Source organism: Pollachius pollachius (genome assembly GCF_949987615.1).
Source record: "Pollachius pollachius genome assembly, chromosome: 17".
Lineage (NCBI taxonomy): Eukaryota > Metazoa > Chordata > Actinopteri > Gadiformes > Gadidae > Pollachius > Pollachius pollachius.
Window position 1 is genome coordinate 1121770 of NC_136950.1, and position 18661 is coordinate 1140430.

General features: G+C 49.2%; 1 protein-coding gene across 2 annotated transcripts in view; it reads right to left on the minus strand.

Annotated features, from left to right (window-relative positions):
* Window positions 1-1222: 1222 nt before the first annotated feature.
* The window catches only part of ctdspla (CTD (carboxy-terminal domain, RNA polymerase II, polypeptide A) small phosphatase-like a), a 44009-nt gene continuing 26570 nt past the window's right edge, over window positions 1223-18661 (minus strand). The window contains exons 3-8 of one of the 2 annotated variants that reach the window (XR_013812604.1): window positions 9424-9522; window positions 5693-5749; window positions 4991-5083; window positions 4567-4752; window positions 3330-3551; window positions 2284-2316 (exon numbers count right to left, since the gene is read on the minus strand). Coding sequence is in view for 1 of the 2 variants with exons in the window: in XM_079755217.1 (XP_079611343.1) it covers window positions 3426-3551; window positions 4567-4752; window positions 4991-5083; window positions 5693-5749; window positions 9424-9522 (561 nt within the window). In the remaining variant the exon portion in view is untranslated. Of the gene's footprint in view, window positions 3552-4566; window positions 4753-4990; window positions 5084-5692; window positions 5750-9423; window positions 9523-18661 lie in introns of both variants that reach the window. The other variant, XM_079755217.1, reaches the window with a different exon arrangement.

Consider the following 18661-nt stretch of genomic DNA (forward strand, 5'->3'; position numbering starts at 1 on the left):
TAAATGTAACAATATCCAAATACATTTTGATGAAAATTGCAAATATTTTTTAATTCACATATTTATGGATTTATATTACATTTATTTAAAACAAGACACATTTGTGTGTGGATCAGAAATATGTTTGTGAAACTTACTTTTGTTTATGGATTTATTTTACATTATACATACCGATAAACATGTGTGTGTGCATTGAAATGCATTTGTGAGAAGAGAGTAATTTATATATAAATCACAAAATACATTTGTGAATCCTTCTCTGTGCATTCATTATTAATGAGACTGTTCTGACCCCATATAGTAGTAGTACTATTTACATTATATTACTACTACTTATTATCATATAATTACTACTAAATACATTATATACATAGAAATTAAACTTCCATACAGCTGAAGATGATGAAGTATAATTAAGGAGGAACACCGGTCTGAGCTCCATCAGGGCTCACTGAAGTCCCCAGACCCTTTTGCTGGGTGGAGGACACTGGTCTGAGCTCCATCAGGGCTCACTGAAGTCCCCAGACCCTTTTGCTGGGTGGAGGAGACTGGTCTGAGCTCCATCAGGGCTCACTGAAATCCCCAGACCCTTTTGCTGGGTGGAGGACACTGGTCTGACTCAACAGCCTGAATGCTGCTTTTATCTTGTGGATCCAGGACAACCTTTTCCACTCCTGCGGATTACGTTTTTAGGCGTCAAGACCACCATTTGAAGACATTCTATTTCAGATCCAGACCATGTGTATGAAGACTGGAAGCAGAAGGAGGATGATGAAGGTGAATGGCAATGAAGAGAAGTCCTCCTCACCGGTGATTCAGCCGCAGGTTCCTTGCTCTTAACCTTAACTATCAATCATCTCTTCTCTGATAGCCATTGTTGTCCTGGACACAGGGAACTTCACATAACGGCGGTTTGTATGTTGTTGTTTTCTGTTATTAAATACAAACTTTGGATAAAACAAATGAGCGATATTAATTTGATCATTATTAATGATCAAATTAACAGCATAAAGAATACGCATTATAAGAGTCAGACTTGTATATATGTAAAACTCTATGTTTGCACGTCGATATAGACACAACCATAAAATAATTTCAAACCAGAGACACAAACATAGGAAATGATAAGACTGCAGGACATAGCGTCAGATTGTGCAAAACTGCAACTTTAATAATGTCTTACAGTACGATTTCCACAGCATTCTTTACAATTTCCCCCGTACCCAATAAATACAATTCCATACGATATATGCTAGTTATTATACGTCTTCAATAGTCCACATTAACATTGGGGATGATTCTAATGACATTACAAAAGGATTAACTGTCTGAAATAGGTTTATCAATGTCCAGCCAAGAAGATTTAAATTATGTGTTAAACAGTTGTCAATCAAATATAGTAAATCAATAATCAAATCTTTACCAAATTTAACCTTTTGTTTGTGAACTTGGACAGCAAATGGAAGTGGCCGCAGATTGTGACCAGATTCTGTGTTGAACAGATATGAGAGAATCAGTTGGTAGATCTGAAAGAATAGGTTTCTGGAGTTAATGTGTCAATGCTTTAGGAGTATTTGGATGAATGAGCTTGATAAGAAGTGTCATGAAGCCCTGACGCACTGAACAGAACACAGCATTGAAGGCACTTCGTTCTGTAAGAGAAGGTAAATCACAGTTGGTTCAACTCAACGGTTTTGCCAAAAATCAAGAATCCTGTATAAAAGCTATAACTCAACAACACCTTCATTTTTTTTGTCTTTTATGTATTTGTTAATTTTCGATAAATAAAATATCCCTTGATAGTATAGGAGAAAATCTCCTCTCTCTTTCTGTTTTTTGATATCAAAAGTAGTTTATGTATGTCCTGATCTTAGAAACATATAATATGTACATACGGTAATATCATGTCTTGCCAGTAGGGGGCGTTGATGCCTGTACATAGAGAGCTTCCCCTAGCAGGGTGGCTCAATATGGGATACATTCGACTGAAGGACCCCTCTCTCCTTCATCTTGGGGGCATCTGGGGGCATCTGGGGGCCGCTGGAGGACGGGCAGTGGCCCCTGAACAGTTCAGGCCCCCCAAGCCTTCAACTGTGAAGAAAATAAGGGTCTGGAGGGGACATAGAGCACCACCGTGAGGGGCCACCTGGGGGCCAGAGAGCACGACCGTGAGGGGCCACCTGGGGGCCAGAGAGCACGACCGTGAGGGGCCACCTGGGGGCCAGAGAGCACCACCGCGAGGGGCAACCTGGGGGCCAGAGAGCACCACCGCGAGGGGCCACCTGGGGGCCAGAGAGCCCGACCGTGAGGGGCCACCTGGGGGCCAGAGAGCACGACCGTGAGGGGCCACCTGGGGGCCAGAGAGCACGACCGTGAGGGGCCACCTGGGGGCCAGAGAGCACGACCGTGAGGGGCCACCTGGGGGCCAGAGAGCACCACCGCGAGGGGCCACCTGGGGGCCACTTATGGCCCGTTTCCAACGGCGGGTGCGGTTAGGTAGACTCGGTACCCCCCGCCCATTCGGCCGGCAACTTGAATTCGCCCTGCAGAAGGGTCTGAAAACATTTCTTTCTGCTTCCGATACGCTTTTGCGGGAGCCAATCACCAAGCTGGCTTTTCCCCCTGGCGTGCTATTGGCTGGTTTTACACAATGACGACTCTCTTGCGCTGACGAAAATGACAGCAGCCTCCCAAGACCAGCGTGCAATCTACGATTGAGCTTGGTCTGGCAATAGCCAGGTTAGCGGTTAGGCCCATTAGGACTAGGTGTGGTAGTGTAGGTGTGGTTAGGCGCAGCTCAGTTACGGCTCGCGTTGCCACCGCCGACGGTACCCTAATGGCAGGGCGGGGTTTGAGCCGTTCGGCGATAGCCGTGGCAGCTACGTAAACATTGTGACCTCGTAGCAGCCCCACACAGTGAAGCCTGCCAATAAATCCAATGAAAAAGAAGAACGCGACACAATAAACAAAGAGCAACCATGTAGGAACACTTTCTTAAATAAACAAAGCCTTCGCTGTTGTCCAGGAATACCTTGCGGGTACTGTGTTTTTTTGTTATAATCCGCCTGTCGCAAGGAAGTGACGATTCTGTCGACCAATCAACGGACGGCTTTTGTAGCCCAAACTTGTTGGCACCTTTTCAGACCGCTTGGTACCCCAACGGAGGAGCAGTGTGAGATGAGTACGGCTAATCACGGCTAAGTCTGGACCCCGCCAACTTTTGGCGGTGAAAATGTGAACCGTTCCGCACCTATCCATACCTAACCAAACCGCACCCACCAGTGGAAACGCGCCTTTAGGAGCAACAGAGCACCACCATGGGGGGCCACCTGGGTGACAGAGAGCCCCACGTTGAGGGGCCACCTGGGGGACAGAGAGCACCAGGGTGAGGGACCACCTGGGGGCCACCGGGGGCGGGCGGTCTGCTACGTGGGCCGCATGCTCTGCAGGACGGTGTACACCTCCTCCTCTCTGCTGAGGCCCTCGAAGAGTGGGATCAGGTCCTGGAGCTCTGTGTCTGTCATGTCGTCAAACCAAGACTGCACCGGCACCTGTCGACAGACAGACAGACAGATGGATGGACCACAGACAGACAGACAGAGCGACAGACCGATGGACACACACAGTACGAACAGTACTTCAGACAGACAGACAGAAATAATGGAACCAACAGGAAGAACAGACATTGAGACAGATGGACAGTCAGATGAAACAAAGACAGACAAAGGAGAGGAGAGAAGCAGAGGCCTGAGGTCAGGTGGAGAACCATTGGAGCAGGGCTATGTTAGCGCCTGGCTGTATCTGACATGGCGGTGAGCCGGACGCTGGACGGGGAGAGCGCTGCATCACGGGGCGAGGCGCGGAGGAGTGAGAGTAAATAATAGATGAGGAAGGCCTTCTTCAAAGGCGGGCAGAGCGGCAGTCCTAGCACTATACTCCACCAGACAGAAGACGGCTGGGGAGACAGCTTCAGAGGGGCTCCCTCCGACACGCTAGCTTAGCATCACTTTCAGCTAAAGGTGAAGCAACAACGTTCTGGGAGAACAAAGATGGGAAGTCATCCAGTAAAGAATGTGTTAATAAATGTGGTAGAGGACTGAAACCTTCAATAGAGGAGGGACGCATTCTGGCAAGCAAAGTTTGGAATTGGATCTTATATGAAAAATCGACTTGACACACAATAGGGTGTAACACACTAGTGTGTTATCATCCCTGACCTCTATGACATCAGAAGGCATCAGAAGACACCAGAAGACATCAGGGGACATGGAAGACCCCAGAAGACACCAGGAGACACCATAAGACACCAGAATACATCAGGAGGCATCAGGAGACACCGGAAGACACCAGAAGAGATAAGGAGAGACCAGAAGAAACCAGATGATACCATAACACAATAGAGGACATCAGAAGACACCAGCAGACATCAGGAGACATCAGGAGACATCAGGAGACACCAGGAGACATCAGGAGACACCAGAAGACATCAGGAGACACCAGAAGACACCAAGAGACACCAGGAGACATCAGGAGACACCATGAGACAGGACGTAGAGCAGCTCTCACCGCATTCTCAGGGTGGAAGACGTAGGAGGCGGGCGAGTTGTCCACGATGATGACCCGGGCCAGCTGGCGGCCAAGACGGCTCAGGTCCTTCACATAGTTCCCCCGGTGGAACACGCAGGACTCCCTGAAGAGGCGGGCGCGGAACACCCCCCACTGGTCCAGCAGATCGGCCACCGGGTCCGCGTACTGGGAACCAGTACAAACGCTGGGTTGGTTTAATCATCACTACGCTACTGTACGTACTGTCCTGTACGGCTGCTGTGACCCATTCCTCGCCTTGGATTAATAAAGTACATCTTATCTATCTCTAAGATCTTTAGAGATATGCTTTTGAGTGAATGGGCCAGACGTGCTGTATTAAACAACATCACCCTGTGTAAAGGTCAGTGTAGTCTAGCTTGACTGTTCCTAACAGAGGACGTACCTTGGCTAAGCTAGCCGTGAACAGAACACACTCAAACAGCTCCCCCAGCCTCTGCAGAAACTCGTCCACGTGGGGGCGCTTCAGCACATACACCTGGGGCGCCCACGCACACACACAAATGCACACACGCGCACGCACACGCAGACAAAAATACACTTGATTACAGTTAAGTCATCCTTGCAATCCTCGGTAAAACAAACATCTTTGTACATTTACGAAGCACACATCTTCCTCCTGAGAGATGTGTATGAACCGCTCTGATCCCCCGCAGAGCAGTCGTAGTCCCCCAGTGCAAGTCATCCTGGACAGGCCAGACAAACACAGCCTATCCTGGATTACTTGAACAGGGTCACAGCGAGGAGACAGCTGTCGGCCGCCTCAGGCCTCCATCAGGACAGATGGGCATCAGTATCATGTAAGACGACAGCAACAGGAAACAAGTGATCCAGCACTCTGGATCACTGACCAACAGCCTCTTACCCACTTCCTCTGGCTGGCAGTCAAACAACAAGACACAACACTGCCTTGCTACACACATCTAGCCATGTATTGTAGCCAATTAATATCTATTCATTGGAGCACCTTCCCACCAACACACACATCCATCCCCACACACACATCCACCGACACACATCCGCCCAAAGAGACACACTCACACACACACACACACACACACACACACACACCACCCTAGCAGGGTACCTGGTGCACGGTGCCGTCGATCTCCACAGGAACGATGAAGTCTGCGTTGCCGATGGGCTGCAGGGCACAGAAGCAAACACACAACCCTCAGATGCTCCTCTAGCTTTACATCCTTGTCGCCATGACAGCCCTGTGGAGGGGCATGGGTGCACTGGGATGTCATGGTGTTGGTGTTGTGTCTCTTTGGGCGTATGATGGTTATCCGTCGTGAAATGATTTGCGTTTTAGGAAGACATTGTTGTGTTTGACAAGCGAGCAGAACAACGTTTGATAAGCCGAGGACACAGTATGTATAGGTTAGGATCCTGCAAGACTTCAAATGAAGGAGCACCACCAACAACACATCCCATGATGCATTGTACTGTCCCTACAACACTCGGCCCAGACCCACCTTCCCAACTGCCCATGAGGAGCTGAATGCCTGTGTGTGAGGGGAGGTGTGTGTGTGTTTGTGAGATGTGCATGTGTGTCTGTGTGTGTGTGTGTGTGTGTGTGCACGCGTGCGGGTGTTTGTGTGTGTGTGGTGGGGGTGTGTGAGTGTGTACGTGTGTGTGTGTGTGTGTGGGTGGGTGACGGGAAGGAGGGAAGAGGGCGAGGGAGGGAGAGAGGGATGTGAGATTGGATGTTGTAATGACAAGGATAAAAGGATTGAGTAGGAGGCAGAGAGACAGAGAGAGAGAGGGAGAGAGAGAGAGAGAGAAAGAGAGAGAGAGAGAGAGAGAGGGGGGGAGAGAGAGAGAGAGAGAAAGAGAGAGAGAGAGAGAGGGAGGGGGAGAGAGGAAGGTATAAATAGAGGAAGCGTGCAGTGCAATGCAGGTGACAGAGAGACAATGGAACAGAGAGAGAGAGTAAGAGGGAGAGCAGCAGAGTGGGTGAGGCAGGCAGAGGGGCTGGAGGGAGGGGGAGGAGAGGAGTCAGCAGATCTGGGATTCAGAGGACGGGGTTCCCCCACAACGTGCGGTGGTGATGGGGGCGTGGCCCTCCCTCAGGGGGTCCGCTCAGAGCCTCTCCTCCAACCTGGGTGGTAGACGTCCTGAAGACCAACATCTGTGTTGGTACGCTGTTCAATGAGTAATTTCTCCATGACTCTGTTACACCATGTGATGATATGGCCCTGAAGGCCTCAAACGGGCAGAGCGTACACCCAGGAGGGTCAGTCAAGGATGAGAACACACAAGGCTGCTGGCTCTGTTCACTAGGGGGCGCTACTGAGAACCCATCAGGCCGCTGGCTCTGTCCACTAGGGGGCGCTACTGAGAACCCATCAGGCCGCTGGCTCTGTCCACTAGGGGGCGCTGTTGAGAACCCATCAGGCCGCTGACTCTGTCCACTAGGGGGCGCTACTGAGAACCCATCAGGCCGCTGGCTCTGTCCACTAGGGGGCGCTGCTGAGAACCCATCAGGCCGCTGGCTCTGGCCACTAGGGGGCGCTGCTGAGAACCCATCAGGCCGCTGGCTCTGTCCACTAGGGGGCGCTACTGAGAACCCATCAGGCCGCTGGCTCTGTCCACTAGGGGGCGCTGCTGAGAACCCATCAGGCCGCTGGCTCTGGCCACTAGGGGGCGCTGGCTACACAGTGCCCCCCTACTGTATGCCGCTTCTTTAATAGCTTTCTATGGTAATTATCTGATCTGTTTCTTTATATGGCTTGCCTGTCGACCTTTTCATGGGTTTCTCCCTTCTGGATGTGGGGTCCCCTCCTTTGGTTTAGGGTCAGTGGTAAGTCCTAAACAGGGGCTCTGATGAGTGGTCATACCACACAGACCAGAGATGACTTGAGGACCCCCCAGGAGCCCAGGAGGGCCTCTACCTGGAGGGAGAGGACTCAGCAGCCTGGCTGAGGTCCGACCACCACAGCCTTCATATGACCCCCAATATGGGCCATTTCAAAGACTGTGTGTGTGTGTGTGTGTGTGTTTCTGTGTGTGTGTGTGTGTCTGTGTGTGTGTTTGTGTCTGTGTGTGTGTGCATGTGTGTCTATTTATGTATATGTGTGTTTGTGTCACATAACTCTTCCAGCGAAGGACAACAACTCTTTGGAGATAGAGAGCGAGAGAGAGAGAAAGAAAGATGGAGAGAGAGAGGAAATGAGAGATAGAACAAAAGAGTGTTTCAGAGAGAAAGGAACTGCGACAGGAGGAAAAGAAGGAGATGAAATCTGTGTTTCTCCTCTGATCATCATGTGAAGACCCTTGGAGGAGAGTCAGAGGGAGAGAAGAGAGAGAGAGAAGAGAGCAGCGAGTCAGAGGAGAGAGAGAGAGAGAGAGAGAGAGAGAGAGCGAGAGAGAGAGAGAGAGAGAGAGAGAGAGAGGGCTGAGAGACAGAGAGAGAGAGTCTTTGTGGGGTGAGGAGGCTGCCTTTGATGTTCGATGTCTGCTGACCCCATATTGGCCTCTGGAAAAGAGGGTACTCTAAAGTATCTCTCTCTGTCTGTCTCTGTCTCTCTCTCTCTCTGTCTCTCTCTCTCTCTCTCCCTTTCTCTCTCTCTCTCCCTCAGTGGTATGTTTGTGTGTGTGTGTGTGTGTGTGTGTGTGTGTGTGTGTGTGTGTGTGTGTGTGTGTGTCCTGCCCTGTCCTGTCTCTCTCCTCTCTCTGATTTCTATCCAGGCACTAATCATCATGTTTATGTTGTTGTTTGTATCTCCAGATGGTATGAGAGCAAAAATAATGATGCTAATAATAATAGCGACGAATACAATAGGATTTCTACGCTTTTCGTAGAACCCCTAATTACACATTCGTAACACACATCCCATCAACCTTGCAAGTCATAAGGTGCTACATACACACACTCTCACTCTCTCCCACACACACACCGCTCTCTAACCAAGGTTAATGGTTAGCATCTCTCTCTCTCTCTCTCTCTCTCTCTCTCTCTCTCTCTCTCACACACACAAAACACACACGGCTGGAGTTGGCGGGGCAGGTGAGAAGCTGGTCACCTGGTACCTCCTGGGGGAACCTCCCCAGATGGAGGAGCTGAGAAGATAACCAGAGAAACTTCTAACTGGGAAGCCCAGTCATCCCTCCTCCTCCTTCTCCTACTCCCACAGGAAGGAGGAGGAGGGAGAGGAGGAGGATGACAGGAGGAGGAGTGGGAGGAGGACAGGAGGGAGAGGAGGAGGAGGACAGGAGGAGGAGGAGGAGGACAGGAGGAGGAGAAGGAGGAGGAGGAGGATGACAGGAGGAGGAGAAGGAGTAGAAGGAGGAAGAGGACGAGGAGAAGGCCAGGAGGAGGAGGAGGAGGAGGCCAGGAGGAGGAGGAGGACAGGAGAAGGAGGGGGAGGAGGACAGGAGGAAGAGGAGGAGGAGGAGGAGGAGGAGTAGAAGGAGGAAGAGGACAAGGAGGAGGCCAGGAGGAGGAGGAGGAGGAGGACAGGAGGAGGAGGAGGAGGAGGAGGCCAGGAGAAGGAGGAGGACAGGAGAAGGAGGAGGAGGAGGACAGGAGGAGGAGGAGAAGGAGTAGAAGGAGGAGGTTGAGGAGGAGGCCAGGAGGAGGAGGAGTAGAAGGAGGAAGAGGACGAGGAGGAGGAGGAAGATGACATGAGGAGGAGGAAGCCAGGGGGTGGAGGAGGACAGGAGGAGGAGGAGGAGTAGAAGGAGGAAGAGGAGGAGGAGGAGGCCAGGAGGAGGGGGAGGAGGAAGAGGAGGAGGAGGAGGCCAGGAGGAGGAGGAAGATGACAGGAGGAGGAGGAGGACTGTAGGTGTGTGTGTGTGTGTATGTGTGCGTACCTTAAAGGAGCTGTGCACCAGGGTTTCATCAAGGTCAATCACCACACAGCTCCGACCACAGTCTGAGACACTGACCTCTGGAAGCAGGAGCTCTGGAGCCTGGAGACACACACACACACACACACACACAGGTCAATAACCTTAAAAGACGATGAGGATCCACAGACACACACATATACACACCCACACACACAAATATACGCACACAAATCAATATAAATCATACGTTTTTTGTCAGCCTGAAACTAGATTTTCCATCTCACTGACGTTTCAAGCCTAAAATTGTATCTTCTCATCGTAATTAATTGATACTTAAAGTGTGTGTCACAATAAGTCAATATCTTCTTAATTTATTGATGAGCCAATAGCATGGAGAGAGGATGGAGCTGATTGGATGGTCTCCCTACTTGTCATGTGAACGTCTCTCTGACTGGTTTGGGCTGCAGACAGCGACCTCAGCTCTACCTCTGACAGGTAGAGCTTACAGAACAGATGGTCCAGTACTATGGGGGGCCTACACACACACACACACATACGAACACACACACACACACACTGTTACAAACACACACACACTGTTACAAACACACACACACACAGTTATAAACACACACACACACACACACACATACGAACACACACACACACACACACTGTTACAAACACACACACACACACACTGTTACAAACACACACACACACACACTGTTACAAACACACACACACACAGTTATAAACACACACACACACACACACACACACGTACAAACACACACACACACACACACAGTTACAAACACACACACACAAAGTTATAAACACACACACGCACACATACACACACACCCACACATGTACGAACATACACACACTTACAAACACACACACACACAGTTATAAGCACACACACACACACACACACATACACACACCCACACATGCACGAATGCAGACACTTACAGTTCAACACACGGACACACACACAAACACACACCTGCACACATGGAAACACACACACACATGAAGACATAGATGGAAAAACACAAGGACATTCACACACACACGCACGCGCACACACATACACACACACACACAAACACAGCTAGAGGTGGAAAGCAAGGACGCACTCAATCTTGCCCATGAACACATTATTTGGTTGACGGTTCCTGACGCCAGCCACTACGTGTGTGTTTGTGTCGTGTTGTGTGCACGTGTCCCTTCATTGCTGGCCTGCTTAGCGCGATGGGGTTGGGCATGCTTCTGTAGCATTAGGAGGAACTCCATGTAAGGGCAGAGAAGGACACCACATAACGTCTTCATGAAGGAAGTCTCTACATGCAGGTCAAGCAACAAAGACACAAAGAAAAAAGACAGCCCTACAAGGCAGCAGCATCATAAAATAACAGTAAGATATGAATGCTATTATCCATCAATGGGTGGTTCATGGGTATACTAGAGTATAGCAGGTAATCGTATTATCCAGTGGATGCACAATCCAGAAAAACATGATGACATATTTATTATGTTGAAAGATTGAACTGCCGATAACTTATTACACTTGATTACGAGAACAGTCGATTCAATCCAGAAAACAGGATGAAACGTAAATGCTATAAAATGGATATTTCTTATCTTTGGGTCCTTAACCTATTAAACTGTGCACAAGTGAACTCTGTGGTAACCCTCTCTTGATGCATTGAACGGTGTTAATCTGACCACGCTACTTCTGTCTCACTCTATCCATCTCTGTCTAGCTCCTATTATATTGCATATGTTATGCAATATGTTCTCTTACCCCTCATGTCCAGACCTACGATGGACCAAGCAGCTATGGAGGTCGATGACATCCTGGATGAGGAGCGACAAATGACTCATCAGAGGTGACACAGCAATGTCAAACCTGGGTCTGGGCCAAACCAAAATCATTTCATCTCTCTCTCTCCCCATCTCCCTTCCCCCTCCCCGCTGGGCATGGCCGCTGTGCGTGGCTGTGGTCGCTGGGCTTGGCTTTTGCCACAGGGGCGTGGCCGCTGGGCGTGGCCGCTGAGTTTGAGTGGTTCAGTGCTGGGCGTGTGAATTTCTTTGATTGAGTCCGATGTATAAAAGCAAGGAGTCAAATATTCATCACCAAGTATTTGATAGTAACATCAATATTTGATAGAATGTCATTGCTTGATTGTTAACCTGGGAAGTCTGACAATGAGAGAGAGAGAAGAGAGAGAGTAGAGAGTGAAAGGAGAGGAGAGAGAGAGAGTGAGAGATGGAGGGAGAGGGAGGGGAGAGGGAGAGAGAGAGGGAGGAAGAGAGAGAGCGAGAGAGAGAGGGAGGGAGAGCGAAAGAGGAAGAGAGAGATAACAAGAGAGAGAAAGAAAGAGAGAGTGAGAGAGAGAAAGAGAGAGAGAGAGAGTAGAGAGTGAGAGAGAGAGAAAGGGAGAGAGGAAGAGAGAGGAAAGGAAGAGAGAGAGTGAGAGTGGATGAGAGAGCGAGTATGAGAGAGAGAGGAAGAGAGTAGAGAGAGAGAGAGGGAGAGAGGAAGAGAGAGAGAAGAGAGGAAGAGAGAGAGTGTGTGAGAGAGAGAGCAAGAGAGAGAGGGGAAGAGAGAGAGGAGAGTGAGAAAAGAGAGAGAAGAGAGAGAGGAAGAGAGAGAAAGGAAGAGAGAGAAAGAGAGAGAGAGAGATGGAGGGAGAGGGAGGGGAGAGGAAGAGAGAGAGGGAGGAAGAGAGATAGCGAAAGAGAGAGGGAGGGAGAGCGAAAGAGGAAGAGAGAGATAACAAGAGAGAGAGAGAAAGAGAGAGTGAGAGAGAGAGAGAAAGTGAGAGGAGAGTAGTGAGAGAGAGAGAGAGGAAGAGAGAGAGGAGAGGAAGAGAGAGAGAATGAGAGAGAGGAGAGGAAGGGAGAGAGTGAGAGAGAATGAGAGAGAGTGAGCATGAGAGAGAGAGAGAGGGAGAGAGTAGAGAGAGAGAGGGCGAGAGGAGGAGAGAGAGAGAAGAGAGGAAGAGAGATTGTGAGAGAGAGAGAGCAAGAGAGAGAGGGGAAGAGAGAGAGGAGAGTAGAGAGAGAAGGGAGAGAGAGAATAGAGTGAGAAAAGAGAGAGAAGAGAGAGAGAGGAAGAGAGAGAAATGAAGAGAGAGAAAGAGAGCGAGAAAGGAAGAGAGAGAGGAAGAGAGAAAGTGGGAAAGAGAGTGAGAGAGCGAGAGAGGATAGGGATAGAAAAGGGAGAGAAGAGAGTAGAGAGAGAAGAGAGGGAGAAGAGAGTAGAGAGTGAGAGTTATAGTAGAGTGACAAAAACAAAAGACAGACACAAACAACAACACAAATAAACAAACAAGAAAAACCACAGAAAAGAGAGAGAGAAGCGAGGAAGAGAGTAGAGAGAGAGAAGAGAGAGTAGAGTGAGAGAGGATAGAGAGAATAGAGAGTGAGAGAAGAGAGAAAGAGAGAGGAAGAGAGTAGAGAGAGAGAGCGAAGAGTGAGAAAAGAGAGAGGGTGAGAGAGAGAGAGCAAGAGAGAGGAAGAGAGAGGGCGAGAGAGGAAGATAGAGAGAGAGAGAGGAAGAGAGAAAGAGAGCGAGAGTGAGAGCGAGAGCGAGAGAGAGAGAATGAGAGAAAGAGAGAGGAGAGTAGAGAGTGAGAGATAAGATCAGGAGAGAAGAGAGGGAGAGAATAGAGAGAGAGAAGAGTGTAGAGAGAGAATATAGGGAGAGAGGAGAGTAGAGGATGAGAGTTACAGTAGAATGACAAAAACAAAACACAGACACGAACAACACAAATAAACAAACAAGAAAAAACACATGAAAAGAGAGAAAGTAGTGAGAGAGCCAGTGAGAGAGAAGCAAGAGGGACAGAGAGAGTGAATAAAGAGTGAGAGAGAGATGAGAGAGAGAAAGAGAGAGAGAGAGAACCAAGAGAGACAGAGAGAGAGAGGAGAGAGAGAGAGAGAAGAGAGAGAGAGAGAACCAAGAGAGAGAGAGAGAGAACTAAGAGAGACAGAGAGAAAGAGGAGAGAGAGAGAGAGAGAAGAAAGAGAGAGACCGTGGTTCTACAACATCAGAGTAAATGGAGAGGAGAGTAGTAAGACAACACTTAAACAAAGCTAAGAGTAGAGATTGACCGATTTCAAACCATGAATTCAGAGGGCAGCGTGGAAACAGAGAGTAAAGGGGTGACACACAGTGAACCAACAACACCAGCCCCAAACACACACAGAGCTGCCAGGGTAACGGCCCGGGGAGGGAACAAGCTTTTTTATGGGCCGGTTCGCCAGGTTCACGCTGAATTAATGGACCACCACGTGTTGGGGGGGCTTGGCCGGTAGGGCGGCCATGTTTCCTCCGCTCACGCGTATGTGTGTGTCTGTGTGTGTGTGGGTATATGCATGTGTGTGTCTGTGTGTGTTTGTGTGTGCTACCTGCAAGAGAACCGCACATTCCTCCTCCCACAGCAGGAACCGTCATTTACATTTAATCATCGGCGAGGAGGAGGAGGAGCGGTGGAGGAGGGGAGGTGGAGGAGGGGAGGAGGAGGAGGAGAGGTGGAGGAGGGGAGGTGGAGGAGGGGAGGTGGAGGAGGAGAGGTGGAGGAGGGGAGGAGGAGAGGTGGAGGAGGGGAGGTGGAGGAGGGGAGGTGGAGGAGGAGAGGTGGAGGAGGGAAGGTGGAGGAGGGGAGGTGGAGGAGGGGAGGTGGAGGAGGGAAGGTGGAGGAGGAGAGGTGGAGGAGGGGAGGTGGAGGAGGAGAGGTGGAGAAGGGAAGGTGGAGGAGGGGAGGAGGAGAGGTGGAGGAGGGGAGGTGGAGGAGGAGAGGTGGAGGAGGAGAGGAGGAGGAGGGGAGGTGGAGGAGGAGAGGTGGAGGAGAGGTGGAGGAGGAGGGGAGGTGGAGGAGGGGAGGAGGAGAGGTGGAGGAGGAGAGGTGGAGGAGGGGAGGTGGAGGAGGAGAGGTGGAGGAGGAGAGGTGGAGGAGGGAAGGTGGAGGAGGAGAGGTGGAGGAGGGGAGGTGGAGGAGGGGAGGTGGAGGAGGAGAGGTGGAGGAGGGAAGGTGGAGGAGGAGAGGTGGAGGAGGGGAGGTGGAGGAGGGGAGGTGGAGGAGGAGAGGTGGAGTTGGGGAGGTGGAGGAGGAGAGGTGGAGGAAGGAAGGTGGTGGAGGGGAGGAGGAGAGGTGGAGGAGGGGAGGTGGAGGAGGAGGAGAGGAGGAGGAGGGGAGGTGGAGGAGGAGAGGTGGAGGAGAGGTGGAGGAGGGGAGGTGGAGGAGGAGAGGTGGAGGAGGAGGGGAGGAGGGAGGGGGGAGGGAGGGGGGAGGGAGGGGGGGCCAATCCATCACACTAGACACACACTATACTACATAGAGATGAAAGAGGCAGCCATGTGTGTGTGTGTGTGTGTGTAGGAGCGTGTGTGTGTATCAGTGTGTGTGTGTGTGTTTGTGTGTGTGTGAGAGAGAGACTATGGTTTGCTTTAAGATACAACATAATTGTGTGAGCGTGTTTCAGTGTACATGCGTGTATGTGCAGCACATCGAGATACACGCACACACACACACACCTTTTCTATTTGGCACATGTGGTTTCATCTGTATGTGTGTCTGTGTGTGTGTCTGTGTGTTTGTTCGTGTGTGTAGGCGGATATCTAAGAATGCATTTTTGGGACACCGCCCGTATTCTGAGAGCTGGATGGTAAACAGCCTCTGGGTTGAACGGGTTTGAGGCAGCTGGAGAACTGGAGAGACTCCTGAAGACATCCTCTCTCTCTCTCTCTCTCTCTCTCTCTCTCCCTCTCTCCCTCTCTCTCTCTCTCTCTCTCTCTCTCTCTCTCTCTCTCTCTCTCTCTCTCTCTGACGGAGTTGGTCAGTGCAGTGCATGAACAGTTCGGCTTTTTGCCAATTTAACTTATTTATTTACTTTCTAACAAGTATCTGTCTAAAACCAAGTGTAACATTGTTTAAAACATGCGTCTTTGACCGGCTTGGCGAATCGCCAGAAGCAGTATTGCTGCAAGCAAACATTCACCGCGGGCTAGGATGGCTGGGCCAGGTGATTCCACCAAGCCCCGACTCACTGGCACGTGCCAGACGCCTCGGTGAAAGTGGAGGATGTTTTATTGGCGATGTGCGAAGTAGATGGTGTTGGAAAGAACATCAGAGGTCTGTCCCGCATGAATAAAGCCATTGTGGTTATCTTATCTGAAACTGCATAGGTGGATGAATTGATCGAGGAAGGGCTTGTTAATATGGACTCATTTTGTAGGCCTCTATCGTCCCCTTCCAAGAGGGTTGTTCTCTCCAATGTAACCCTGTATCTCGAAAATTTGATTCTGGAGAGGAACCTCTCCAGATATGGGAAACAAACGGCACCAATTGGTTGTAGTCGGCTTTAAAAAGCCGACTTTGGTTCCTTTGGAGAGTTTCAGGATGCAAACGATCATGATTTTGAGTGAACAGGATCGAGACCTGGACGTGGCAGTCAAACTGGTGCGGGGGGGAAGGACTATCTGATATCCATTTCCTCAAACATCATGAAATGTTTTGCATGTGGAGAACGCAGACAATTCAGGAGATCATACTCTATTACCAGACTCAACAAATTCCTGGACGACACAAAGGGTCAGCATAAGATAAGCCTTACATCTTTCTTCCCTGACTATAATCTGTTTCTCCTCCTCTCTAATGCGACTTTAAGGAATGCCACCATGTCAGAGCTTACTATACAGAAGTGTTTCCACATCAAGAAACTGCAGTGTACAGTAGGGCCTGAATTAAGTAGTCAGTCCAAATCCACGGTACTTCCTAATGAGTGTTCATAACTTCTTGTTATGTTTGGATTTTCTTACCATCTTTATGGCAACCATTATTCTTGGGACTCTTAATATCAATGGCTGTAGAAATGCAAAGAAAAGTGCGGCCCTACTGGACTATATTAACCTTAAACAGTCCTCTGTTGTTGTTTTTTACAAAAGTGTCACTCCGACCAAGATAATCAGCCCCAGTCATGTTATTTTATGCTTTTTATTCTACGAAAGGTGACCTCCGGTGACTTGAAAGGCGCCAAAAATAAAATGTATTATTATTATTATTATTATTTACAGTGGGATTTGGAATGAAAGGGACCAGTGTTCTTGAGTCATGGATCTAGTTATAGAGCCATGGTCTACCTTGGCAAGGTATGTGAGCCTTATAGCAGGATGCCTACATAGGGTTGATGCCTCCTTAGATGGAATGGCTTTTTATTTTTATAATATCTACGCTCTGTGCGAAGGCCAGGAGAGATGTGTTTTCTTTAAAAGGCTGTCAGACACACTGAAAAGCTGCCCCCCAGATAATGTACTTATTCTAAGCAGGGTTTTTAACTTTTTAGTTCTCAGCCAATGAGCTGAGCACTTTGGTGGCTTATCATGGCCTTGTGGATTTGTGGAGAGAGGAGTTTGCAGTTTCTAGGCAGTACACCTGGTTGAAAACCAATAGAAACATGTTATCAGGGGCAAGGCTAGACCATATTTATGTTAGAAATAAGATAGGGGACGGTTTTAAGAGCAGTACCACCCAAACGGGCCTGTCTGACCATCAGTATGTCGCTCTGTCAAATGCCACCACACTATATAAGCCGGAAAGCCCATATTTGCGTTTTTAACAGTAGGCTACTTCAAGATCAGCGGTTTGTGAGTTTGTGAGACTTTTTTGTGAGACCTGGAGGGTGGAGAAGGCACGACACAAGTCCCTAACACAGTTGTAGGACCTTGGAAAAGTCCAGATCTGATTGTTTTGTCCTTAATACACAGCAAATTCCGGAGCTGTAAAGACAAACTTGAAGCTCTAGAGCAAGAGATCTTATTTATAATTGCTAAGGCCAGTGGTAGGGATGTAGCAGGTTTTGAGACCTATTCAAATCAGAATAAGTTGCAACTCAGGAGAAATCTGGAGGATAGGGGGGAGGGGACACTAGTGAGACTAGTTTGCAGACATGGATGGCCCTGCCAAATTCTTTTTTGGACTAGAGAAGCGGACATCAAAAACTGAAAACATGCAGTGCCTCAAGCTCCCTGGTGGAAGAGAGACAACTGACCCAGCAGATCTCAGGTCACTTTCGTTTTTTGAAGATCTGTTTGGAATTGAGGATAGGGATAAATCTTCGGGGGATGAGCACCTGCAAGATTTAAAACGATTAGGAGAAGAGGAGGCCCTGAGGCTACAGCACCTCCTTTCCTAAAGTGAGCTCACCCAGGCAGTACAACAACAGAACTCTGGCCAGTCACCTGGTTTAGATGGTCTGTCGGTGAGTTCTATTAGGCTTTCTGGTCTCTTTTAGGGAATAGACTCCTCCAGGAGTCTATTGGACAGGGAAGTCTCCCTTTAAGTTGTCGCAGACCAGTCCTGTCTTTGATGCCCAAAAAAGAAGATTTGGAATGCTTAAAAAATTGGCGCCCTGTCTCCCTCCTATGTGTGGACACAAAGATCTTCTCCAGAGCACTCACCAACAGGTTAAAGGCTGAAGTAAGCTCAGTGGTCCATAGTGATCAAACATACTTCATTGCAAATCGATTGATTTTTGATAACCTGTTTCTAGCTTGTGACATCATAACCAGAGCAGCCTATCATAAGGTGAACCTGGGCCTTCTCTCCTTAGACCAGGAGAAGGCTTTTGATCGGGTCGACCATGGGTTTCTATTTAGGACTTTGGAGGCCTTTGGGTTTTGTCCAATTTTCAGAGGCCTCATCAAGTTCCTATATAAAGACATTTTTAGCATCCTTAAAATAAATGATCTAGAAATAGATTAACTGGGAAAAATGTTCCTCCCTCTTAATTGGAGACAGGCAGGATTCAACACATTTGCCACATCGTTGTGTCTGGAATCTGGATGGGTTTAAGTGGGTGTATATGTGGGAACTGTTATATGGCTATATTGATAGAACTGGGAGGGGATGGAACAGAAGATAGCAGGTCGGTTGCAACGCTGGAGGTGGACATTACCACAGCTCTCGCATAGATGGCAGGTGCTGGTCGTTAATAACCGTGCGGCATCGATGCTGTGTTACAGAGCGTTCATATTTGACCCTCCGGTCTCCCTCCTCTGTAGTCTCCAAAATACTTAAGTCATACTTAAATTTATTTTGGAATGGGTATCATTTGGCTAGCCCAGGGGGTTTTGTGCCTGCCAGTGGCTGAAGGAGGGCAGCGACTGATTCACCTGGCAAGTAAGGTCGCTGCCATGAGACTATAGACAGCCCAATGTCTCCTCTATGTGCCGGACAGTGTG